Raw genomic sequence first — 26,874 nt, forward strand, 5'->3', positions numbered from 1 at the left:
TAGGAGGATGTCTTCCCTGCAACTCACAGCGTTCAGATTGCCTGCAATGACAACAAGCTCAGTCCGATGATGCTGTGACACACCGCCCCCAGACCATGACAGTCCCTCCACCTCCAAATCGATCCCCCTCCAGAGTACAGGCCTCGGTGTAACGCTCATTCCTAAGACGATAAACGCAAAATCGGCCATCACTCCAGTGAGACAAAACCGCGACTCGTCAGTGAAGAGCACTTTTTGCCAGTCCTATCTGGTCCAGCGACGGTGGGCATAGGCGACGTTGTTGCCGGTGATGTCTGGTGAGGACCTGCCTTACAAGCCCTCAGTCCAGCCTCTCTCAGCCTATTGCAGATAGTCTGAGCACTGATGGAGGGATGGTGCATTCCTGGTGTAACTCAGGCAGTTGTTGTTGCCATCCTATACCTATCCCGCAGGTGTGATGTTCGGATGTACCGATCCTGTGCAGGTGTTGTTACACGTGGTCTGCCACTGCGAGGACGATCAGCTGTCCGTCCTGTCTCCCTTTAGCGCTGTCTTAGGCGTCTCACAGTACGAACATTGCTATTTATTGCCCTGGCCACATCTGCAGTCCCCCTGCCTCCCTGTAGCATGCCTAAGGCACGTTCACGCAGATGAGCAGGGACCCTGGGCATCTTTCTTCAATGACGGCCTACACCGGCCCGGACGATGCTGGGCCAACTGTGTGGCGCCCTATGGGACTCCCAATCACGGCCGGTTGTGATACAGCCTGGAATCGAACCAGGATCTATAGTGACGCCTCTAGCACTAAGATGCAGTGCCTTAGACCGCTGCGCCACTCGGGAGCCCAACGACTGAGCGAGCCTTAGTTCAGAGTGAGCCTTGACCTCGGGTGAGTGTGGTACCAGTGACATCAGAACTCTCAAGGGGATTACGCTGGTTTAACTGGGGGGGGGATGGAATGAGAAGCGAGTGACCAGAGGGGGTTCATCTCGTGACAACCACTAAACAGTCTGGGGTTGCTGTGGCCATGTACCCACTACCAGTCAAAAGTTTGGTTTCCTGACCGAGGGTGCATCTCAATAGTCTTAAGTGGCTTCCTCTCGTCGTCTCCTTCATCTGTGCTAATCTAAAAAGGTATTGGACGGGGAAAGACAATTCCCATTGAGAATTTACTATAGACCTTCTTTCACCTATCCCTTTTCAGATCAGCACAGATAGAGGAAAGGGGAGGAAACAATATGACTTGAGACACACCTCAAAGTAACGTGTGTATGTGAGAGAGACAGATTGGGTACCTGCTGGAGCCCTTAGTTCGGGGGAGCAGGGGGATGACGGTGTTGCTGAGGCACTCGCACAGCGGACACAGGAACTCCCCGTTCCCCACATCGTAGCTGGTGTGGACACGCAGTCGCTGCTGACGCCGCTGCTCCTTGGCCTGCACCGCCTCGAAGTACCTGTACACACACGAAAACTACTGGCCAAAGTTTTTCCAGAGAAAATGTATCATTTATGCTGACGCTCTTTGCTTTTCAAGAGAGTGGTGTGTGTAGCCTGTTAGCCAATCATAAGTCATCAAAGCGGCAATAGGCTACAGTTATAGAGCCTCCATGTGGGGCAAAAGTTAGGAGATATCTAGCCAATGGAAAAGTGAATGAAAATGACAGAATTAAAAGTTAAAGGAGAAAGATAGGCTACAAAGACCAAGAGCCAACAGGTAGACTGCTACTAGCGTGTCACACCTCTCTCGCTCTTTATCGGCTCTGGTTAATAAACTAGCTTCATTTTACTTTTCTCACTCATATCAGGTCTGGATCCAGACCAGGTATACACGTAACGGGTCTAGTTATCCTCGGGTCCATTTGAAACAGGTCCAAATGTTTTACTTATGCATATCGGGTCCGGATGGCAAAGCCTCTGTCCATTTTGGAACAGGGCCAACTTTTTGGACCCGTGAAGGCCTCTACTACCAGTGTGTTGTAGAACCCGGAGCCTGGCTCACCTCTGCCAACAGTGAGAGTGCATGATGTGGCCACAGCTGCCTGTGTGCGTGCCGAACGACAGGTCAGGGTGCATGAAGAGAGGGTCGTAGCGCTCTGGAAAACACACCAAAAAGTCAAGCAATGCTAGTATATCATTCACAGACAAAAACGCAAGACCATGGAAGGGATGTAGGTTGAAGACGGGATGTAGGTTGACACTGATCTTAAAATCGTTAAAGTAACAATTTGGAGGAGGGAAAGCTGATCCTAGATCTGTACCTAAGGGCAACTTCGACCCATCTGCGACCTAAAGCCCTCCATTCTCTCTTCCACTCACTGGGGTCGTGCGGTGGTCTCTTGCGGTTCTTGGACATGACGGTGGAGCGCTGGACGAAGGCAGCCAGCACCATGGCCTTGCCGTCAGCCCGGATCTCCTGCTCCTCCTGGCACAGGATACACGTAACAACCTGCCTCTTCTCCCTGGGACGTGACCGCCTGGGGCCCACACACGCCAGGGCTGCGTCTGACGACGTGGGGCTGTAGGAGGGGTGAAAGACAAACTTTATAAGCCTACGGTGGGGATTTGGGTGGTGAAATAAAAGTGTGTGTGTGTGGTGGGGGGATATAGTTTAAAAACAGTACCTGTGCTCCAGTGAGGTAGAGGTGGAAGCATCCAGCTCCTCTAGACTCTGCTGGAACAGCTCCTTGTTCTCGTTGATAAAGTGCCTCTGCATCTCCGACATCTGGGCCATGACCTTCTCCCTGCGCAGGCGGGCCATCTCCGCCTTCCTCTTCCTCTCCGCCTTGTCCTTGTCGCACGCTGTCTGAAAGAGGGGAGACGCAGATGTGTCCGTACACACTTTTCGCTTTTCAAATTCACGGAGAAACCAAAAATGGCTCCTCGTAGGATGTGCTCGACCCACCTCTTCCTGACCGCGGCTCCCGCTGGCGGTCACCGTGGAAGTGGAAGCGCTGCGCTCCCGCAGCGTCTTAATGCCGGCCACCGTCTGCACAAGGACACAATAACGTTACCACGGCAAACAGGGTGGGGGGGGAAAAAATATTCTAATAATAAATCTTTGTATTCTGATATTGGAAGTCATCGTAGATATGTATTAGTCATGAGGACCACTGGTTGCATGCTGTCCTATGCTGCCTCCTGGTGGCCATGGCATGTACAATATTGTACCAACTCAAATAGATGTCACCCTTGGATGAGATGTCGTAGGGTGACCACATATCCCCGATTGCGCGGGACAGTCCCGAATTTTGACCCTTTGTGACAACCAAACAATCACGTCTCGGATTTTATCAATACATTTTTTTTTAAATGTACTGTATTTCAGTGAGATTTCCTATTCATTTGATGAGAATAGACATTCCAACCCGTCTCTTTCGCAGTCACTTGCACTTCTGACAAGATATTCGATAAGGATGTGGTACTGGTGATGTTAAACACTTCTCCAATCGTTATTGAGATGTGATATTCTGAGCAGCGCAATAGGCCAATGTCATATCGTCAGCCAGTCACATTTGTCAAATCCTTTCGGGCTAAATTCCAGCTAAACTTGGAGAGGCCGGTTAACTACTTACAAAAAGTGTGCGTCTAACGAAGAGCTACAAAAATAAGGAAATAGCCGTATTAGACTGAAAGATAAGGTTATTTCGTCAAACGTGTAAGGCCCTCCATGCTCATTAGTTGCTCATTCAACAGATTTGCTGCTACTTCACTTTAAAACCGTTTTTTTAAGTCTCCCTTCCAAACTGTTTACGGAATGTGAGACCAACCAGAAATGTTTTCTTGGTCAAACAAGCGGTCTTATTTATGCATCACCAGATTTTGCGCAAGGCAAAAGAGAAGGCAACATGCGCTTGAATTAGCTCGCTCGGTCCAGCGGGAAGAAGACTGACTGTGGGGGGGAGGGATTATTCATGTATAGGCTACACTGTCCTGCAAAAATCAGCCCGTTGTCCCGCATTTGGGTATTTAAAATGTGGTCACCCCAACTGTGAGAGTTGTATTGGTAGTGGAGGTTGTAATAACGGTGACCTACCTTGAGGAGCCAACGGATCATGTCCTTGTGGACCTCCAGGTGAGGGGCATTCTGTAGGTTCTCCAGGAGGGCCAGGACACTGGCTGTGTTACTGGGGGCTTCCCCTGGACCTAGGACACACACACAGCAGTATATACACTAGTTAGAAAGTAGTGGAAATATTACAAAATCTTGCCATTTAAACAAAAGAAAACTACAATAAACTGGGCCGTTCAAACACAGTGTGCAGGTATTCTCCTTTTTCAGTTTCACAGCGGGAGAGAAAGTTAGCAAAACAGGTTCTGGACTTCAGGCTAACAATCCACTCCTTGTACTCCACGTCATGTTTAGCATGACAAGGAGTAGAATGATAACTCAGACTGGTACCCAGGCTAAGAGAGAGAGAGAGACTTACGGGACATTTTGAGGGTGAAGTTGAAGTAGACGTCGTTGTCCTCACTACTGTTCTCTAACTGCTGCCGTTCCTCCAGTAAAGCCATGCCTATTAGGTGGAGCACCTGGAGACGGACAGACACGGTTATGTACAGCGATACCTCGAATGGTCCCGCGAATAAACATAGGACACTAACACACACACACAGCGTGGTCCTGGTCTCTCTCACCCTCTGCAGCATGGACTCAGACCAGTGTCCTGCGCTGGGCTCCACGGCCCACTGGAGCACGGCTCCCAGCATGCCCAGCAGTACGTCACACTGCAGAATGTTCACCAGGCTGGCAAACAGTGGGCAGAACGGGGGCAGCACCGGAGGAGGGAGGGCTACAACACAGATTTAAACCGAGTGGACAAAATATTAAGAACACCTTCCTAATATTGAGTTTCACCCAATCATTTTGCCTTCGGAACAGCCTCAATTAGTCGGGTCATGGACTCTACAAGGTGTCGAAAGCGTTCCGCAGGGATGCTGGTTGACTGCAATGCTTCCCACAGTTGTGTCAAGTTGGCTGATGTCCTTTGGGTGGTGGACCATTCTTGACACACATGGGAAACTGTTGAGCATGAAAATCAGCGTAGCAGTTCTTGACACAAACCGGTGCGCCTGGCACCTACTACCATACCCCACTCAAAGACACCTAAATATTTTGTTCACCCTCTGAACGGCTCACGTACACAACCCATGTCTCAAGGCTTAAAAATCCTTCTTTAACCCGTCTCCTCCCCTCCATCTACATTGACTGAAGTGGATTTAACAGGTGACATCAATAAGAGATCAAAGCTTTCACCTGGATTCACCTGGTCAGTCTCATGGAAAGAGCAGGTGTTCCTAATGTTTTGTACGCTCAGTGTATACATTTAGAGCAAAACAGCACACGATAGACAGCTGAAATACCACAAGCAATCACCACAATGTCTGCAACAATCACTTCTAATCAATTCCATTTAATACTAACTTCCAAGATGTTCTTGTATACCACGACCAATCACCACAGAGATGAAGCAAGTGTTTCTCGTTGAGACTCTCTACCTGTGTCCTCTCCGTTCTGTCTCTTCAGCTTTCTCTGGGCTTCCTCTGCCTTGGACTGGTCGGCCCGGGAGTAGTGGTGGAAGTAGAGGTTGAACTGCTTGGCACACTCTGGCCTGAGCTCATACAGCCCTCTGCCTGTCACGCCAGGCTTCCTGTGGGCACAGAGGGCATGTGTGATCAACATGTCACACAACTGGACACAACGGGCGTATCCAATTGTCAGATCTTCATTTAGCCAAGTAAACAGGAACAAACTATTTTACGTAAACAACCTGGGTGGTCAGGAAGTGGTCAGTTGAAACTTAATGTAACATCAGAACGACTGACGAAAGCTACTTACTTAAACGACGCAACACAGTCGATCACTCTCTCCATACCAGTCTCCTTGTTCTCCTAAAGGATAAAGTGTCAGACACATACAGGTTGGCTTGAGTATAGCCTCGTTCCTAGCGGTCATTTGGCCAAGCTTCATCTCATGTGGACAGACTACGTAAACATATCTGACCAAATCACGCAACATTTTAGTTCTGGGTTAACCGTCCGAGATGACTAGCTTTTGACTTGCACCTGTCCTGCACTGCCTAGATTCGCCACTAGGTGTCAGGCTAGTCAAATAGATACACTATTAATCCACTTGCAGAGAAAACGTCACCCAAAAGTCCAGATGGTGTGTAGATCATGGGAAATAGGAGCCGTCTAAGCAGATGCCACGACAGCTTTTGTAACTAGTTAAATATTGTTGGCTATAACTCGTTTGTTGAGATATTCCAAGTGGAAACTGCAGCAGGGAAGTCAGCCTGATCTAGGTGTGGTGAGACAGGGAGGGAGGGAGAGGCAGAGAGAGAGCGCGAGTGAAATGCCTTACGTTCTCAGGCAGGGCTTTGACCAGCTCGCTGTGGGCCATGGGTCTAATACAAAGCTGGTGAAGGATCTCCCGCTTGATCTCGTCACAGCCTTCCACCTGGCCGATACCAGCTTCAAAACGCTCACCTGAAAACGCACATACCCGTCAGGTACTGTAGCCAAACCCCAACCATTTACCAGCCAAATCCCAACCATTTACCAGCCAAACCCCAACCATTTACCCACTTAAATGTTTTTTTAAAAAGTCAATAACATAAGGAAACAAGTCAAACAGACGCTCAGAGTACAATGTACGCTGAAACAAAACAAGTCCTAGTGAACAGTAGCGTAGCTTAGCACTCACCCACAACCATCATGACGAGGTGCAGCATCTCCTCCGTTAGGGTGTTGTTCTGCTGGACCACGTCCTGACAGAGGCACAGGGAGTCAGGTCAGTCCGAGATGAGCAAAAGCATAAAGCCTAATCTAAGTTGTCATTGTCAGCGAGAGAGCAGACCTTGTTGGCGGTCTCCCGGTTGTATCTCTTCCTGCAGTCGGCGGAGCTGAAGATGTGGTAGAGCTCGAAGCGGCTCAGGACTATCATCAGGAAGTGGTTGGGATCCATCATGGAAGCGCCGGCCTGTAGAGAACGCAAACGGCGACAGACGCGCGCGCGCACGCTCTCGTTAAAGCCCGAAGCGCGTTGCTTAACGTTAGCGTCATTAAGTTGTCAGCTGGAAAAAAACTGACCTGCAGCATAATGAGGTCCTTGTCAAACATCTCCACTCTGCACTTGACATTGTGGTAGTAGTAGATCTGCAACCAGAGTACACTATGAACGACCTTCATTATAAATGCCACAAGAACAACAACACACACAAGTGTTAGGGTTCTGATACACAGCGCAGAGGGAAAAGAAAAAAGGTATTATAGTGATGGAAGGGGAAATTTTACCTGATTGACCAATGAGAAGCCGTTTCTCCTCCACATCCCAGCGTGCACTTGGGCACAGAGGACCAGGCAGCGAAGGGGGTGTTCTATTAGCATGGGGGGGCTGAGCTCACTCTGTAGACAATGAGATACATTTATTGGAAAAGACACACGTTTTGCTACAAAAACACAGAGACAACTCCTGCATGCTTACCAGTAGGGCTGTGGCAGTGATGAAAATGTGTCAGCTGGTGATTGTCAAGCAAATTAACTGCCGGTCTCACGGTAATTGACAAACACATTTAGCATCTCCTGGCTTCCACGCATAGCCTACAAGCCACTGATGCAGACCTCTTTAAAACGTAGATGTTCCAAAGTCTAATAAATCCATGTAATATAGCCTACACCTTCACAATAAATCCATTATTTATTTTAGACAGGTCTAAGGAAGCATGATATGAAGAAAATGTAGTCTATTTCAGAAGAACAGAATAGCATGCTCGGAGTTGTCCTTAAGTTAGACCCTGATCCGGCTATGCCATATGGCTGTGGGCTACACTAGTTCATTTAGCAGACAAGATTTGCATAGAATTCAGTGGCATTATTTTATAGTAGGAAGAATACAATTGAACATAGCTGAATGAAATGGAAAGGATATTCTCTCCAAGCGATTTCTGAGGGAGTGCGCGCATTCTGTGTTGAGCGGTTAACAAAGAAACAGGTCCTCCTATATGCTTCATTTAGAGGTATTTATGTAACTAGGTTGTTCTACAAATGTTGGGCTATATGTTTTGATTTTAATACATTCTAAGGCTGCATGACGAGACTAATGAAGATTTGGAGAGAAAAAAAAGAAAAACGCATGAAAAGACACGAGCTCTGCTTCGTTTTTTGTTGTGCAGGCAGCACACGTTTAAGCAGTCTCTCATTCACATTTTCACATGCACTTGATAATTCCTCGAATTCCCCGGCGGCATCCCCTTTGTGGCCATAATGATCCCTAAAAAAAAAATCCATGCTTTTTGCGGCCGTTGTGCCCTTGGGTTGAATATAATAACTATAATTCCCTTCTGCCCACTGTGTGCGCCGAAGCGCCTCACACTCACATGGCTCTCTCAGATACTGTATCTCAATTCTTATTAGCCAATGCCTGTCAAGTGATCGGGTCCTGCAGGCATCACGGGTCCTTCTCACAGGCTACAAGTGAAGACAGACACGTCGGGGACGCAACTGCGCGTGTCCTTATCAAATTCCGAGGCGCTTATATTGAAGATGTTGGAAGAACTGTACACATTTACTGTCAGCCAACAAGATGAGCAGGCCTAACGAACAGCAAAAGCACAAACCCATGACATTCTACTATACCCCATAGTACAAAAGTTGACCTATTCTATTGGTCAACTTGTCCTTCTGTGCAGGAAATAAATACTCCAAAACATAGTCTGGTATGTGACAGATTACCACTAACATAAAAAATTTAACTTTTAAAAGCAATGAGGCTGATGCAACAGATCAGAACGTTTAGGTTCAAATGTTGATAAACTATTTCTTCACATGAATAGCGCAGCAATGCGCACACGGCAATTGGCTATAATGTTACAACATGCAAACAATTAGCGGGGGGGGGGGGGGGGGGGGGGGGAGACACCATTCTCAAAAGTGACCGCAAAAGCAATTATGCATGTAATGCTTTATTAAAAAAGGTGCATTTTTACAGTAATGGTTCTCTTACCCAAACTTGAAACTCACACGCCGCCTATGTATGCCAGTTAGACTCTACACCGGTTGATTAATGTGCTTCATTTTAAAGAAGTTCATTGGCAACTTTAGTTGTGATACAAACCTTACCAGAAAATATAGGCCTATGGGCTAAGCTACATGACGTGTGCAACTATGATTAGAAAAAGTCGCAAAAAAAAAGGCATGAAAAAGTGATATGGTAATATTGTCACCAATCAGACTATTCTTGATTTAAATCTTGCCTTTACATATACTAAATAATAGTATATATATTATTTAGTATATGTGTGAAATTTGTTTTGATTTGGACCATTATCCTGCATTTTCACGCCAGCCAGGTAGGCTATACTCCTGTTGTAATGAGAAGCAATGTGGTTAATATTAAGAACGTTGAGAAATAAATATAGTAAGCCTAGCCTATAGAAAGCTGATTGGGATCCTCTTTTTAATGGAGGACATCACTGTTTTCTCACGCAACTGCATAGCCTATAGAAATGTTGCGCAACATGAGCTCATGGGCTCTCATGGAGTGTTTGAATCAGATGTTCAATGACATTTGCATTGATGTCAGGGTGATTAGAGGGACAATAGAGTGCAAAGTACCAGACAAGTAGCGCATTTGGTAGGCTACTAATGACCATCAACAGCAGCAGAGCTTGGAGAAGCCTAATTACCGTGACTAATAAGTCACGTGGAATTTGACTGCGGTCGTGACCTCGTGACTGCCGGTAATACGGTCACAGTGACAGCCCTACTTACCAGCGGAAGCTGTTCAGGGAATCTGTAGGCCACCTCCATCTTACTGAGGAGAACGTGGAGACCTAAAGAGAAAAAGCAGTGACCATATTAACAAAGGGTAGAATCTCCGTCAATATCATAGCCAAAGCATCAGCGGTCTGTCATTCAGCTGTGCGCTAGTGTCCGACCTGCAAGTAAGCGGGACACAGGCAGGTGGATGCTGACTTTCTCCTGAGACACACAGTAGCGGATGGTGTCCACAGAATGTCCACACATGCTCAGTGTGATGGGCTGCTCCCCGTCGGCGAAGCCACTGTGGCAGTGTGTAAGGGCTGTCAGGCATTTCTTATAGGCTTCAATCAGCACACGCTCCTGTACACACGCAGGAAGAAGAAAAACTGTAGGAGCCACAGGTGAGAAAAGGCAGGTGCATGTTTGTGAGTGACCAATAGAGAGTTTGTGAGAGAGTGTGTGTGTGTGTGTGTCCATGTATATGTCAAGTCACTCACATCTGTAGCGCACCACTCCTGTATCATGGAGATGATGTGTGTGAGCTTCATCTGCAGGGTGAAGGCTGCCTCCCACTCAGGCTCCATCTCAATGTGCTGGCCCACCTGCCTCACAACCGGGTCCATTCCCTGATGAGGGAGAGACAGAAAGCACAGACGCTGCTAAACACCACCCCCAAAATGAACCAGACATGGGGAGGAACATAAGAGTCTGAAATGCATTCCTCTGATCTAAATTCCTCGTTCTTCTCTGATGTGAAAGAACTGGACAGGTGGAAGCAAGTTCTACTGAAGGCTAGTCTACCATCATATTTCTTTCACCAAATCTTATTTTTTAGGGCAGTGTAGGTGAATCAGGGGAGACAGAGGAAGCACCTTTAGACTACCGAGATGCACAGACACATCGTCACTCTGTTGCATAGACCCGTAGTCTCAATCAAGCCCAGAGGGGTTACGGACCCCCAGTCTCCCACCACTAACGGTGACTAGTTCTAACCTGCATGCACTTGAGCAGCTCCAGGAAGGTGTCCAGACCCTCCAGGAACTTCTCCCTGAGTTGGTCACTCCACTCTGTGGGCCGACTGATGAGGACGTACCTGCGCACACACACACACAGCAACAACATTGTTTACAACACACTGGCTCTGTACAACATTTACTTAACTAATCTACACACACAGCCCAGTGTTTGCACAGTCATCTTACTTGAGGTCTCCGATGAGGCTCTGGACGCGGCGGAACTTGAAAGCCTGCTGGGCGGTGTAGCGCTCAAACTGAAAGCGGCCCTGCAAGTCGCGGTGGCGCAGGTGGTCCACAAAGGTCCTGATTATGGTGGTCATCAGGTTCTCCTCGGTGATCAGCATCCGCGCCTGGAGTCGGGGGGGGGGGGGAGAGGATGAGGGTTAGAGGCCTCAAGTAGAAGGACATTCCGGAGTCACATCACCCCTAAACACAATGTAGGCAAATCTATGTAAAAATATGACGATATACTACAGACTTAAAAAGGGATATTGCGATATTCTGGCATTTCAGCCCAATTTACCCAGTTGTGGATACCGTTTTTATGTCTCCGCGTGCAGTACGCAGGAAGTTACCGGTTATGCTACCACACCTGTAGACTTCCAGTCATTGCGCTAACGCTAGTTAGCATTGGCTCGTAAAACTACCGCTAACATCCTTCATACTGTACCGCACGCAGAGATATATATTTTTTTTTAAACGGTATCCACGAGTTTATCCGACTCCGGGTAAGTAGAATCTTGCAGTATCCCTTTAAAACTACACTACAGCATACAACTGGAATAGCATACTTTGCTAGGGTGATCACAAATCTTTAAACAGATTCATTTCTATAAACAGTTATTGCGATAAACACATGAAATGGGATCCTAGCAGTATAATGTTGTTTTACTTAAGAAACATCTAAAACATCAGTTTGGCATGCAACACCCTTTTCAAGGAATCAACGATGAGAACGGAGATATTCTGAACATAATGAAGATGACACACTCGTGGTTAAGACGGCCATCCTTTCACTCTATGGACGTGACATCAATTAACAGTCTAAAAATCCTTGTGGTTCTCAGCATGCGTCCCATCTCGGGTGATACTCACTCACGTCACCCCGACCCGTGCGTCCTGTACTCACCAGGGAGGGCACTGTGAACATTTGCACCGAGAGGTCAGTGACCGAGAACTCCCTGTCGTGGTCATCTTTCACATAGTCGCTCTGCAAGCGCTCATAATTCTAACAGCAGTGGCATGGGGGAAGACAAGAGAAGAGTTGTGTGTTGAGAGGTGTGCGGTCAGGCGTGGAGTTTTGGGTTACTCACCATGGTGGGGACGGTGAAGAGCTGAACTGACAGAGAGGTCACTGACACTACACGCTCGTGGTCATCCTCCATAAAATCTGTCTGGAGGCGCCGGTAATTCTAAATGACAAGGGGGACATTCACCTCCTGGTCAAAGGCCGTGGGCCCCCCCTTCCCCAATCCCTTTCTAAGCTCTGATGAGCAGTTACCCCTAGACACAGATCTAGGATCAGCTTACTTGCCAAATCGTAAGCTTAACCCTTTCGGAGAGGGAAAGCAAAACTGACCTCAGATGAGTGTCAACGGGCAACTTCATCCTACTCCCCCTACTAAGCCTCTAAAGCGCTCTGATCCTTGCCAACCAGGTCTCAGAGAGCATAGATACAGAATCACAAAATAGTATCAGAGACCAATTGAGTCTAATCAAAAAGTTTGGATTCAATATTCCTCCACGTAAGACTTTGGGCAGCCAATCTTATCCAATATCCGGTCTAAGTCTTAGCTCATGTGATCTAGTGAGTGCATATCTATGCTCTCAGGTTCAGCTTGTGTGATCTAGTGAGTGCATATCTATGCTCTCAGGTTCAGCTTGTGTGATCTAGTGAGTGCATATCTATGCTCTCAGGTTCAGTTCAAGACACCTGTAGAGCTTTGGGTTTGGGTGTGTGAGAGCAGAGCGGACAGCCTAGGATTTTGGGTTGAGGGGGTCCGACAGGGACTGGGCATGTGTGGGGCTGTGTTACATGTCAAGCAGGCTGAGAGAAAAGATGGCTGTAAAGCCGGCTGTCTTTCCGTTCTCTCAGCTATGCCACCCAGGAGGACAAAGTAAAAGGATGTGATGGACACAGTTAACGCCCCAACAAGGCCTCGTGCCAAAACACCCTCAATCTGCTGTTATGATAAGACTATACCCGCTTTGGTGTGTGTGTGTTTACATGACCAAATGGGTATGGTGTCAGTCTCTGTCAGAGAACTCATGGGATGATCTTTATAAAAACACATACAATACATTTGTTCAACATATCAATCTTCAATTCAAGACAGTATCAAATCATCTTTCATAGCTATACCCTAACCGTATGTTTTAGGGATGTTAACGGGTAACTATTAAATACGGTTAGCCGGCGAAAATACATTTGACCGGTCGTGCTTATCGGTCTATCCTTTCATTTGCATAATTTTGTGGAATTAAAATCACACGCGCTCAGCAATGCTGAGCCTAGTTTGAGGAGCGGAATAGACTACCACCTGTCAAACATCGCGAGAGTGGCTCCTCAAAAAGTCTGTAGGCAACTGGAGTGAAACCTGCTTTTGCAAGCCCGGCCATCGCGCAACAAAAAATTCAAATGCAAATCGCATGTTGAAAACTTTGCTGGCCACGGGAAAAAAGTTTTTTTCCCTCTTTTTTCTCAATCTCAACTAGTAAAGCGCACCTCCCATTCGCCATTTGGATGCATAGGACTATAGCCTGCCTACCGTTGACTATCAGAGCATCACCCACCACTTCGCAATGTGAGCCTGAGGAAATATAAGTGGTTTAAACCTCAACGTTTTAATGTACTTCAAATAATGAGCCATGCCTTAACTTGTGAAAATCCATCCATAGAAACGTGGAGGCAATTACTTTCTAAAGACTTCCTCATGCCACCAAGCAGCATTTCTCTGCTGTTCTATTGGTTTTCCTAACAACTTTCTTTCGTTGTCCAGAGGCCAAAGACCCAATCCTAGTCATATTAGCAACCCATCATAGTAGTTGCTAGATACCCCCCTCTTTCTAAGTTTTCATCCCTGTCACATATGCAATTGCTCGCATTAAGTGAGCAGTTTAGAATTGGGTTTTCCGCAAATTGCATTTGGGCAAATGTTTGAAATGGCATTTAATTCGCTGCTTCATTACAGGACTTGCTATAGCCTTTTGACTAAGACGATAGGCTTGTTATTGTTGCATGTTTCGATTAAGTTCTGAAATGAAAAATGTTCTGTCCTTGCATGCAGGGTTGGAAGAGACGAAGCGAGAAGTTTCACTCTCGCCAAAATAAGTCCACTGCGTTACTATGGGCTGATGCTGGGCCTTCCCGCCTTATGACGACTCCCATCGTTAGGGCGGAAACATAAGCATCTCGTCATTATATACTCCGATAGTAACTTCTCTTGATCAGGTCATTTTACTGTTTGGATTATTTTATTTTTTAACCACTTGCTGACCAGCTAACGACACGCAGTCGGCAGCAAAATGGACAGAAATGTGCATCCAGAGCATGTTTACATTCGAGAGACATGGAGCTGGCGCTTATGTACATTAGGACTAAAACCTCGTCCTTGCTGATGTGATATTGACACATTAGTTCCACATTAAGGGGGGGGGGGGGGGGGGTCAGCTGGAGAAGCAGTTAGTTTGACATTAGCACTTTCAGCCTTTCCCCTAATGCAGAATGCACTACGACTTCCCACATACTAGGCGGCCATACTGGCTCTTCATATTAAGGATCAAAAGAAGCTTACTTTTGCGAACTGGATAGCAAACATCTTCTTGTATTTGAGGTCCATGAGAAGGCTGCTCATAAAGAGCTGGTGGTAGACATTCCTGGCTCCTAGAGTGGAAATTGGCTGTTAAGAGTCAGAACGCATGGAAGTGTTTGTGTTTTATGTGCATTGCAGGAGACAGGGTTGGGGTCGGTCAATACCCATCCCAAACCTGAGGATTTTTACAAATGTATTATTGAGTGAAACTGTTCCCAAAGCTGTCAGAAGAACTAAAAAGATGCAGTTCCTCCTCACCTTTCCACATCTTGGAGTCACAGAGCATGAGCGTGTCCACCAGGGAGGAGTTCTCACCCTCTGGGCCCCTCTCTAGGCCCACCTGACACAGGATCCTCCTCAGAGCATCTACACACACACACACAAAGTCAATGGGCCCTCGGGCACACGTGGGTTCCCCCCACCCCCAATAAACATTTAAATATTGTGTTAAGTTCTTTATATTTCAAGAGGATACTGAGTGCACCATCCAACGGCAGGTAGACAATACTCACGTTAATAGTTTGGAGAGCGGAAGGAGACTGACCTGAGTATCCTATGACGTGGCCCAGCCAGTGGAGGGCTTTGAGAGCGAAGCACTGATGAGCCACCACCGAGGAGTGCATTACCTGGACCCGCAAGGGCTTGGACTGACGACTCGTGTTCCTCTGCACACGCACACACACACAATTAATATATAGAGACTCATGAAAAATGACTTAACAGATTAATTGGTGGCAGCGGTGTGATGTCATCGTGAGATTTCAATGAGATGCATCCAGCTCCCCAGACCAGGCTACTCACCACAATGACCGACTTGGCCAGCTCACAGAAAGCGAAGTCGCCAAAGCGCACCGATTTCCTTCCCTGTATAGCAGGAGATGATTACACACATATCAAGCCATTAGTCAATGATGCCGTAGGTTTGCGGGCTACACACACACACACACACACACCACTCACATCTCTGTCCACTGTGGTGGCGAAGCTGACTGCTTCTTTCTGGGTGCAGTTGACCGCCTTCTGGAGGGTGTAGATGACTTGCTCGTAGGTGTGCACCTCGTCATTGAAGAGCATGCAGTAATAGGTGTCACTTCGGTCTCTGAGAAATAAGAAGCAGACAGACATGACAATCAACTGGATATAGATGGAAATTATTGGGCTGTCATGATGACCAGCAAGAACATGAAAACTGATCACAAATTACTTTGTGTGTGTATGTGTGTGTTTACGTACGGCGGCTCCAGGCCCGGGGGCAGCTCATCCTCCTTGTCCCAGGTGAGCATGTCCACGGCGTATTTCAGCACAATGGAGAAGACATTATAGCAGCGGGCAATCATGTCTGTTGAGAGGTGGGCCAGGGGATCCTGCAAATAGACAATTAAATAATGATCAGCCAAATATACAGCACTTTCGGAAAGTATTCAGACCCCTTGACTTTTTCCACATTTTGTTATTTTACAAACTTATTCTAAAATATATTAAATTATTTTTTCTTCAACCTACACACAGTACCCAATAATGACAAAGCAAAAACAGGTTTTTAGAAATGTATTACAAAAAAAAAAAAAAACATAAATATCAAATGTACTTAAGTACTCAGACCTTTTACACAGTACTTTGTTGAACCACCTTTGGCACTGATTACAGCCTCGAGTATGACGCTACAAGCTTGACACCTGTATTTGAGGAGTTTCTCCCATTCCTCTGCAGATCCTCTCAAGCCCTGACAGGTTGGATGGGGAGTGTTGCTGCACAGCTATTTTCAGTCCGGGCTCTGGATGGGCCACTGAAGGACATTCAGAGACTTGTCTCGAAGCCACTCCTGCATCGTCTTGATGTGTGCTTAGGGCCATTGTCCTGTTGGAAGGTGAACCGTCGCTCCAGTCTGAGGTCCTGAGCGCTCTGGAACAGGTTTTCATCAAGGATCTCTCTGTACTCTGCTCTGTTCATCTTTTCCTCAATGCTGACTAGTCTCCCAGTCCCTGCTGCTGAAAAACATCCCCACAGAATGATGCCGCTACCGCAGTGCTTCACCGTAGTGATGGTGCCAGGTTTCTTCCAGATGTGACGCTTGACAAAGAGTTCAATCTTGGTTTCATCAGACCAGAGAATCTTGTTTCTCATGGTTTGAGGTTCTTTAGGTGTCTTTTGGCAAACTCCAAGCAGGCTGGCATGTGCCTTTTACTGAGGAGTGGCTTCCATCTGGCCACCCTACCATAAAGGCCTGAATGGTAGAGTGCTGTTGTCCTTCTGGGAGGTTCTCCCATCTCCACAGAGGAACTCCAGAGATCTGTCAGAGCGTCCATTGGAGTCTTGCTGATTCCAAAATTCTTCCATTTAAGAATGATGGAGGCCACCGTGTTCTTGGGGACCTTCAATGCTGCAGACATTTTTTGGTACCCTTTCGTAGGATCTGTGTCTAGACACAATCCTGTCTCAGAGCTGTAGGGACATTTCCTTCAACCTCATGGCTTGGTATTTGCTCTGACATACACTGTCAACTGTGGGACCTTATATAGACAGGTGTGTGCCTTTCCAAATCATGTCCAATCAATTTAATTTACCACAGGTGGACTCCAATCAAGTTGTAGAAACATCTCAAGGATGATCAATGGAAACAGGATGTACCGAAGCTCAATTTCAAGTCTCACAGCAAAGGGTCTGAATACTTATGTAAATAAGGTATGTTAATTTATTTTTTCTAATACATTTGCTAAAATGTAAAAAAAAAAACAGTTTTCGCTTTGCCATTACGGGGTATTGTGTGTAGATTGTCATTACGGGATATTCATTTTCACAAAGTTTGCTGCCTCAGTGTCTTTAGATATTTTTGTCAGATGTTACTGTGGAATACTGAAGTATAATTACAAGCATTTCATAAGTGTCAAAGGCTTTTATTGACAATTACATGAAGTTGATGCAAAGAATATTTGCAGTGTTGACCTTTCTTTTTCAAGAACTCTGCAATCCACCCTGGCATGCTGTCAATTAACTTCTGGGCCACATCCTGACTGATGACAGCCCATTCTTGCATAATCAATGCTTGGAGTTTATCAGAATTGGTGGGTTTTTGTTTGTCCACCCGCCTCTTGAGGATTGACCACAAATTCTCAATGGGATTAAGGTCTGGGGAGTTTCCTGGCCATGGACCCAAAATATCGATGTTTTGTTCCCCGAGCCACTTAGTTATCACTTTTGCCTTATGGCAAGGTGCTCCATCATGCTGGAAAAGGCATTGATCGTCACCAAACTGTTCCTGGACGGTTGGGAGAAGTTGCTCTCGGAGGATGTGTTGGTACCATTCTTTATTCATGGCTGTGTTCTTAGGAAAAAATTGTGAGTGAGCCCTTGGCTGAGAAGCAACACATGAATGGTTTCAGGATGCTTTACTGTTGGCATGACACAGGACTGATGGTAGCGCTCACCTTGTCTTCTCTGGACAAGCTTTTTTCCGGATGACCCAAACAATCGGAAAGGGGATTCATCAGAGAAAATGACTTTACCCCAGTCCTCAGCAGTCCAATCCCTGTACCTTTTGCAGAATATCAGTCTGTCCCTGATGTTTTTCCTGGAGAGAAGTGGCTTCTTTGCTGCCCTTCTTGACACCAGGCCATCCTCCAAAGGTCTTCGCCTCACTGTGCGTGCAGATGCACTCAAACCAGCCTGCTGCCATTCCTGTACCGGTGGTGCCCCGATCCCGCAGCTGAATCAACTTTAGGAGACGGTCCTGGCGCTTGCTGGACTTTCTTGGGCGCCCTGAAGCCTTCTTCACAACAATTGAACCGCTCTCCTTGAAGTTCTTGATGATCCAATAAAATGGTTGATTTAGGTGCAATCTTACTGGCAGTAATATCCTTGCCTGTGAAGACATTTTTGTGCAAAGCAATGATGACGGCACGCGTTTCCGTGCAGATAACCATGGTTGACATAGGAAGAACAATGATTCCAAGCACCAACCTCCTTTTGAAGCTTCCAGTCTGTTATTCGAACTCAATCAGCATGACCGAGTGATCTCCAGCCTTGTCCTCGTCAACACTCACACCTGTGTTAACTAGAAAATCACTGACATGATGTCAGCTGGTCCTTTTGTGGCAGGGCTGAAATGCAGTGGAAATGTTTTTGGGGGATTCAGCTCATTTGCATTTCAAAGAGGGACTTTGCAATTAATTGCAATTCATCTGATCACTCTTCATAATTCTGGAGTATATGCAAATTGCCATCATACAAACTGAGTGAGCAGACTTTGTGAAACTTTATATTTGTGTCATTCTCAAAACTTTTGGCCACGACTATAGATTGTCATCATGGGGTATTGTGTGTAAACAGCCTTATTCTAAAATGGATTTTAGTAACATTTATTTTTGTAACATAACAAAATGTGGAAAAAGTCAAGGGGTCTGAATACTTTCCAAATGCACCGTAACTATGGGAGTGTCGAACTCAAACAATGATTACATCAAATGAAGTAGCCTATTTTAGAGCTCCAATTAGCAATCTCTAACAACTTGTAACGTAATAACGAGTGTAAGAGCAACAGCAGTGAATGAACTGTGTGTAGTTATTGGATGTCAATGAGACGCAATATAGCTGTGGCTAAGAGATGCTCACCTCATGACAGGAGTCACTGATGTTGGGCTCGTGTTTCTGACAGTAAGGGCCCTTCTTCCATGCCTCTGTGTCTCCACAGTCACAGAAACCCCCTCCCCCAGAGGTCGTCATCTGGGGGGCAGACAAGAGATGTGAGGCAAGACAACACTTGTGTACACACACACGCACGCAGTAGACAGAGAAGCTGCTGGATCATTTACATTTAGAAGACGACAACAACTAGAACCTTCTACATAACATGTAAAAGACATACGTACAGCTGATTGCCCTGAACTAGAATGTTCTACAATGCTCTAGAACACAAACAAGTGGAGTAAGATAAGACCAGAATGCATGAGTCAGCACTCCGGGTCAGATCTGCCATGGATCAATTCACGCTATCCCCAATCCTAACCTTAATCGTTAATAGGACTACAACTACATATATTTGACCCTGTATCAGGGCTTAGGGGCAACTTGTACCTACTCCTAAATGAACAGAGCTGAGAAGCCTAGGTGCACCCATCCTGAGGACCACATGGCAGCAGAGTGGCCAGCCCCAAATGGGATTAGCCTTCCTGATCCTCAGCCTGGATTCAGAGCAGCAACTGAGTGACCCGTCTTCATGCCAATCACTCACTCACTTACCCATTCTGAGACAGCACCTCTACAGACACCTAGCCATTGTTTAGGCTGCTGGTCTGCCTCTACTGAACCATTGAGTGCGTGGTAGAGGTTGTCACCGTCGTTCTTACCCTGTAGCGATGCTCTTTATGCACACTGCCCAGGAAACACTGCATACACAGCACACAGGTGGGGTCTGCAGCACATTCCCTGCAGGAGAGAGACTGACTGAGTGAGACAGGAGGAACAGCCAAGTGTCAAACATCATCTTCCAATGTTCAACCAGGTCATGTCTTGATCCCATATTAACATGACCCAGTGAACATGTCACTCAAAGCCAATACAAAGGAGTTCAAGAAAAATTTAAAACAGCAATACTCATGGAATGGATGTACAACTAGGCTATACAATAAGCATGGGTATGCGTCCTAATGGTTTTCCATTGAACACACACCTGAGTGTATGGAATTGGCTAGTAATAGCAAGCTGCTCCTGTAAACGGAAGGGACCTAGACTTTATCCAGACAGTACCGCTTACCAGGAAGCTTACGGTTTGACCCCTGAGACTTAACACAGGGCTAACCTGACCCAATTCACAGGAAAGGACAGCTAGTATGTACGCGCACTGTCTGAACGAGACCTTAACTACCCCCACCTGCACGAGTAGGTGGGCTCTCCCACTTTGAAGACGTGTCCGCAGAGCTGTGAGGGCTGGTTGTTCTGCTCCAGCTTGGCCAGGCCCGTGGAGGGGTCCTCCCCACACAGGTACCACTCCAGAGGGGCCTGCAGCAGCATCTGGGCCAGCAAGTCCTCACTCTGGGGGTTCAGGTTGGGCCCCAGGCAGTAGATCTTTGGAACATAGCGGGCCAGGTGATGGTACACCTCCTTGTACAGGTCAGTCACCTGGAGCCATTTCTGTGTAGAGGAGGGCAACAGTGAGACCGTGAATATTATAACAAACCAGTTTTTAGACATGTAGGCATGTGGCAACACACTCCAAGTTCAACTTGTATGAATTTGACCAAGTTACAATGCCTTCAGAAAGTATTCACACTCTGTTTTTTCCCCACACATTTTGTTATATGTTAAGTGCCTGAATTTAAAATAGAATAAATATTTTAAAAATTACTCAAAAGTAGAGTTGTGTTTTTCTAAATTTCTTGAGTCAAGTATTCAACACCATAGTTATGGTAAGTCTAAACAGTAAAAATGTGCTTAATAAGTCACATTAACTCTGTGTGCAATAATAGTGTTTAACATGACGACCTCATCCATGTACCACACACATACAGATAATTGTATGGTCCCTCAGTCAACAGTGAATTTCAAACACAGATTCAACCATAAGACCAGAGAGGTTTTCCAATGCCTCGCAAAGAGCACCTATTGGTAAAATGTAGGACGGATCAACAACATTGAAGTTACTCCACAATACTAACCTGATTGACAGAGTGAAAAAGAGGAAGCCTGTACAGAATAAAAATATTCCAAAACATGCACCCTGTTTGCAACAAAGCACTCAAGTGATACTGAAAAAAAGATATTAAAAAAATGCCAAAGCAATTCACTTTCTGTCCCTAATACAAATGTTTGTGGCAAATCCAATACAACTCATTACTGAGTACCACTCTCCACATTTTCAAGGATAGTGGTGGTGGCTGCATCATGTTATGGGTATGCTTGTAATTGTTAAGGACTGGAGTTTCAGGATAAAAAGTAAATGGAATGGAGCTAAACACAAGCAACATCCTGGAGGAAAAGCTGGGTCAGTCTGCCGTCCAACAGACATGGGGAGATGAATTCACTTTTAAGAAGGACAATAACCTAACACACAAAGCCAAATATACACTGTAGTTGCTTACCAAGAAGACGGTGAATGTTCCTGAGTGGTCGAGATCGTTTTTTATTTAAATCTACGGAGACAGGAGCGTGCCAAAATGTGCATCTGTAATTGTGAGTGAGCTTTATTGGGAAAAACTGCAATGTTTTTTTAGGACACAGAATTTACTGTTAGAGGAATACATGGCTACCAGCAGTGGGTATTATAGAGTTCGAGACAGTGACCAAAATACCCTTAGACTTGGCAGTGCAACACTCATTATTAACTGGTCACTAGGCTGGCAGTAAAAAAAAAATTGGGCTGGTCACGTTAGTTTAGTCAGAGAGGAAGACGCAAAGCGAGAGGGTCCACTCCGGTTAATCTGTCCACTAATGTTTATTATAGAAAAATGTAGCCATCTACATTTCCTAATGTTTTGCTTATAATTAATCTTGCATTTACTGGAGAAAAGTAGGCAAGCCTGAAAAAAGTACCAAAGAAAAGTAGCTGATGGGATGCCCGTTTGTGAATTCTCAGAGTGGAGAATTGCAACTGAAGCCGAGCAGAAATTAAACTAAGAAGCATTTTAGATCAGCGTTTAAAGACATTTCTAATGCGTTCTCTTTTTTTTATTGTGAAATGCAACCTGACACCATCTTGTCATTATATAAAGTACCTCTATTACAGTCAATGAACTAAGTAGACCAGACCTAGCTGTTGTATGGTAGAGCCACCCCCTTAAGCAGACCGGAACTGACCATTTTTTCATGGAAAACAGCCTGAGTGAACTCTACATTTATCCACCATCTTTGGTACTTAATCGAAACTAGAACATTACTAGTACTAAAATTTTGGGTATTTTCGGCACTTCGGTCAAATGTGTCTTGCATCTACTGATTGAAAAAGACAGACTTGGTCCTATCAGCACAGCTGATGTCCCCTTACATAGCGCGAGAGCACCTTGCCTGCTCCACTTACTCATTGCTAGAATTAGCCTGTCCTGGAGAACCACTGCACTCATTGGGCTGCATCAATTTAACTCCCCACAGAAGTTAACGCACTTAAATAACGCACCGCAGCATGTAGAAAATGGCAACTGTTAATTACTGTTCGCAAAACAAATGTCCATTACAGGCTAGAACACTTTACAATGCAAGACGACACCGGTAGCTTCTAGCATTGTAGGCCAATTTTCTTATTAGCTTACTGCTGAAGCTAACATCAATTCACTACCCAAAACACCATGAACCCTAAACCCACTCAAATTCGCATACCGCCCCAACAGATGATGTAATCTCTATTGCACTCCACACCTGGACAAAAGGAACACCTATATGAGAATGCTATTCATTGACTAAAGCTCAGCATTCAACACCATAGTGCCCTCAAAGCTCATCACTAAGCTAAGGACCCTGGGACTAAAACACCTCACTCCGCAACTGGATCCTGCACTTCCTGACAGGCCGAAGCCAGGTGGTAAGGGTAGGTAACACATCCGCCACGCTGATCCTCAACACGGAGGCCATTCAGGGGTGTGTTCTCAGTCCCCTCCAGTACTCCCTGTTCCCTCATGACTGCATGGCCAGGCACGACTCCAACACCATCATTAAGTTTGCCGATGACAACAGCGGTAGGCCTGATCACCGACAACGATGAGACAGCCTATAGGGAGGAGATCAGAGACCTGACCGTGTGGTGCCAGGACAACAACCTCTCCCTCAACATGATCAAGACAAAGGAGATGATTTTGGACTACAGGAAAAGGAGGACCGAGGACGCCACCATTCCCATCTGCAGGGCTGCAGTGGAGCAGGTTGAGAGCTTCAAGTTCCTTGGTGTCCACATCACCAACAAACTATCATGGTCCTAACACATCAAGACAGTTGTGAAGAGGGCACGACAAAGCCTATGCCCCCTCAAAAGACTGAAAAGATTTGTCATGGGTTCTCAGATCCTCAAAGTTCTACAGCTGCACCATTGAGAGCATCCTGACTGGTTGCGTCACTGCCTGGTACGGCAACTGCTCGGCCTCTGACCGCAAGACACTACAGAAGGTAGTGTGTACTGCCCAGTACATCACTGGGGCCAAGCTTCCTGCCATCCAGGACCTCTATACCAGGCGGTGACAGAGGAAGGCCCTAAAAATTGTCAGACTCCAGCCACCCTAATCATAGACTGTTCTCTCTGCTACCGCATGGGCAAGCGGTACCGGAACGCCAAGTCTAGGTCCAAAATGCTTCTTAACAGCTTCTACCCCCAAGCCATAAGACTCCTGAACAGCTACTCAGACTATTTGCATTGTCCCCCCCCCCCCCCCCCCCCCCCCCTCTTTTACACTGCTGCTACACTTTATATCTATGGATAGTCACTAACTCTACCTACATGTACAGTTGAAGTCAGAAGTTTACATCCACTTAGGTTAGAGTCATTAAAACACATTTTTCAACCACTCCACAAATGTCTTGTTAACCAACTATAGTTTTGGCAAGTCAGTTAGGACATCTACTTTGTGCATGACACAAGTAATTTGTCCAACAATTGTTGACAGATTATTTCACTGTATCACAATTCAGACAGATTATCTCACTTATAATTCACTGTATCACAATTCCAGTGGGTGAGACGTTTACATACACTAAGTTGACTGTGCCTTTAAACAGCTTGGAAGATTCCAGAAAATTGTCATGGCTTTAGAAGCTTCTGATAGGCTAATTGACATCATTTGAGTCAATTGGAGGTGTACCTGTGGATGTATTTCAAGGCCTACCTTCAAACTCAGTGCCTCTTTGCTTGACATCATTGGAAAATCTAAAGAAATCAGCCAAGACCTCAGAAAAAATATTGTAGACCTCTACAAGTCTGGTTCATCCTTGGGAGCAATTTCCAAACGCCTGAAGATACCATGTTCATCTGTACAAGCAATAGAACGCAAGTATAAACACCATGGGACCACGCAGCCATCATACTTTGGTGCGAAAAGTGCAAATCAATCCCAGAACAACAGCAAAGGACCTTGTGAAGATGCTGGAGGAAACGGGTACAAAAGTATCTATATCCACAGTAGAACGAGTCCTATAGCAACATAACCTGAAAGGCCGCTCAGCAAGGAAGAAGCCACAGCTCCAAAACCGCCATAAAAAAAGCCAGACTACGGTTTGCAACTGCACATGGGGACAAAGATCATACTTCTTGGAGAAATGTCCTCTGGTCTGATGAAACAAAAATAGAACTGTTTGGCCATAATGACCATAATTATGTTTGGAGGAAAAAGGGGGAGGCTTGCAAGCCTAAGAACAACATCCCAACCGTGAAGCTTGGGGGTGGCAACATTATGTTGCGGGGGTGCTTTGCTGCAGGAGGGACTGGTGTACTTTACAAAATAGATGGCATCATGAAGAGGAAAATTGTGTGGATATATTGAAGCAACATCTCAAGACATCAGTCAAGAAGTTAAAGCTTGGTCGCAAATGGGTCTTCCAAAAATGGACAATGACCTCAAGCGTACTTCCAAAGTTGTGGCAAGATGGCTTAAGGACAACAAAGTCAAGGTATTGGAGTGGCCATCACAAAGCCCTGATCTCAATCCTATAGAAAATTTGTGGGCAGAACTGATAAAGCGTGTGCGAGCAAGGAGGCCTACAAACCGGACTCAGTTACACCAGCTCTGTCAGGAGGAATGGGCCAAAATTCACCCAACTTATTGTGGGAAGCTTGTGGAAGGCTACCCGAAACTTTTGACCATAGTTAAACAATTTAAAAGGCAATGCTACCAAATACTAATTGAGTGTATGTAAACTTCCGACCCACTGGGAATGTGATGAAATAAATAAAAGCTGAAATAAATCACTCTCTACTATTATTCACATTCCCAGTGGGAATGTCACATTCTTAAAAAAAAAAAACTTAGGTTTACATACACCTTAGCCAAATACATTTAAAACTTCCGACTTCAACTGTATATATTACCTTGACTAACTGGTGACTCCGCATATTGACTCTGTACCAGTACCCCCTGTATATAAAAAGTACAAATCTGTCACCCTGCCCCTGAACAAGGCAGTTAACCCACTGTTCCTAGGCCGTCATTGAAAAGAAGAATTTGTTCTTAACTGACTTGCCTAGTTAAATAAAGGTAAAATAAAATGTTAAAAATATATACTCGCTACTGTTAAAGAGCTGCAGTAAAATAAGTAAAAAATAACTTAACACATATTTTTCTTAACTGCATTGTTGGTTAAGGGCTTGTAAATTAGCATTTCACTGTACGGGTGTAGTCGGCGCATGTGAGAAATACAAATTAATTTTATTTAGTACTTCGTAGTGTTGTCACGATACCAACATTTTAGTAACGACACCAGGCCAAGTATCAAGGTAACACGGGGGGGGGGGGGGGTACAATTCAGTAGCCTTGCATCCTGTTCGCCCTGTCCCCTGGTCGCTCGTTCCCTGAGTTTATGCGCATGTGCTACGCAAAACACTGTCACTGATATTCACAACACTTATTGAATTAACTTCACACTGTGTAATAGAAAACCGCATATAAATGGCTGATTTGCTCATAAACTCAGCAAAAAAAAAAAGAAACGTCCCCTTTCAGGACCCTGTCTTTCAAAGATAATTCATAAAAATCCAAATTACAATGAAGATCTGTGAAGTTAAGGGTTTAAACACTGTTTCCCATGCTTCTTCAATGAACCATAAACAATTAATGAACATGCACCTGTGGAATGGTCGTTAAGACACTAACAGTTTACAGACGGTAGGCAATTAAGGTCACAGTTATGAAAACTTAGAGGACACTAAAGAGGCCTTTCTACCAGCTCTGAAAAACACCAAAAGAAAGATGCCCAGGGTCCCTGCTCATCTGCATGAACATGCTGCAAGGAGGCGTGAGGACTGCAGATGTGACCAGGGCAATAAATTCAAATGTCCGTACTGTGAGACGCCTAAGACAGGGCTAAAGGGAGACAGGACAGACAGCTGATCATCCTCCCAGTGGCAGACCACGTGTAACAAGACCTGCACAGGATCGGTACATCCAAACATCACACATGCGGGACAGGTGCAGGATGGCAACAACAACTGCCCGAGCTACACCAGAAACGCACAATCCCTCCATCAGTGCTCAGACTGTCCGCAATAGGCTTAGAGAGGCTGGACTGAGTGCTTGTAGGCCTGTTGTAAGACAGGTCCTCACCAGACATCACCGGCAACAACGTCACCTATGGGCACAAAACCACCGTCACTGGACCAGACAGGACTGGCATAGAGTGCTCTT

The 26,874-nt window shown here is 45.8% G+C and overlaps 1 protein-coding gene across 5 annotated transcripts in view; it reads right to left on the minus strand.

Annotated features, from left to right (window-relative positions):
- The window catches only part of LOC120046506 (E3 ubiquitin-protein ligase UBR2-like), a 40,306-nt gene that overhangs the window by 8,721 nt on the left and 4,711 nt on the right, over nt 1–26,874 (minus strand). Inside the window, exons 2-31 of one of the 5 annotated variants that reach the window (XM_038991797.1) lie at nt 20,433–20,692; nt 19,909–19,987; nt 19,175–19,285; nt 15,800–15,930; nt 15,527–15,665; nt 15,368–15,430; nt 15,111–15,231; nt 14,825–14,932; nt 14,549–14,637; nt 11,884–11,982; nt 10,941–11,104; nt 10,732–10,831; nt 10,236–10,364; nt 9,915–10,098; nt 9,748–9,809; nt 7,273–7,383; nt 7,069–7,134; nt 6,836–6,958; nt 6,683–6,746; nt 6,341–6,465; nt 5,816–5,868; nt 5,476–5,627; nt 4,615–4,769; nt 4,407–4,509; nt 4,013–4,122; nt 2,882–2,965; nt 2,601–2,782; nt 2,296–2,495; nt 1,979–2,072; nt 1,275–1,433 (exon numbers count right to left, since the gene is read on the minus strand). In XM_038991797.1, coding sequence (XP_038847725.1) covers nt 1,275–1,433; nt 1,979–2,072; nt 2,296–2,495; nt 2,601–2,782; nt 2,882–2,965; nt 4,013–4,122; nt 4,407–4,509; nt 4,615–4,769; nt 5,476–5,627; nt 5,816–5,868; nt 6,341–6,465; nt 6,683–6,746; nt 6,836–6,958; nt 7,069–7,134; nt 7,273–7,383; nt 9,748–9,809; nt 9,915–10,098; nt 10,236–10,364; nt 10,732–10,831; nt 10,941–11,104; nt 11,884–11,982; nt 14,549–14,637; nt 14,825–14,932; nt 15,111–15,231; nt 15,368–15,430; nt 15,527–15,665; nt 15,800–15,930; nt 19,175–19,285; nt 19,909–19,987; nt 20,433–20,692 — 3,620 coding nt within the window. Of the gene's footprint in view, nt 1–1,274; nt 1,434–1,978; nt 2,073–2,295; nt 2,496–2,600; nt 2,783–2,881; nt 2,966–4,012; nt 4,123–4,406; nt 4,770–5,475; nt 5,628–5,815; nt 5,869–6,340; nt 6,466–6,682; nt 6,747–6,835; nt 6,959–7,068; nt 7,162–7,272; nt 7,384–9,747; nt 9,810–9,914; nt 10,099–10,235; nt 10,365–10,731; nt 10,832–10,940; nt 11,105–11,883; nt 11,983–12,067; nt 12,167–14,548; nt 14,638–14,824; nt 14,933–15,110; nt 15,232–15,367; nt 15,431–15,526; nt 15,666–15,799; nt 15,931–19,174; nt 19,286–19,908; nt 19,988–20,432; nt 20,693–26,874 lie in introns of all 5 variants that reach the window. The other 4 variants (XM_038991796.1, XM_038991798.1, XM_038991795.1 and 1 more) reach the window with 4 other exon arrangements.

Source organism: Salvelinus namaycush, chromosome 4, assembly GCF_016432855.1.
Source record: "Salvelinus namaycush isolate Seneca chromosome 4, SaNama_1.0, whole genome shotgun sequence".
Lineage (NCBI taxonomy): Eukaryota > Metazoa > Chordata > Actinopteri > Salmoniformes > Salmonidae > Salvelinus > Salvelinus namaycush.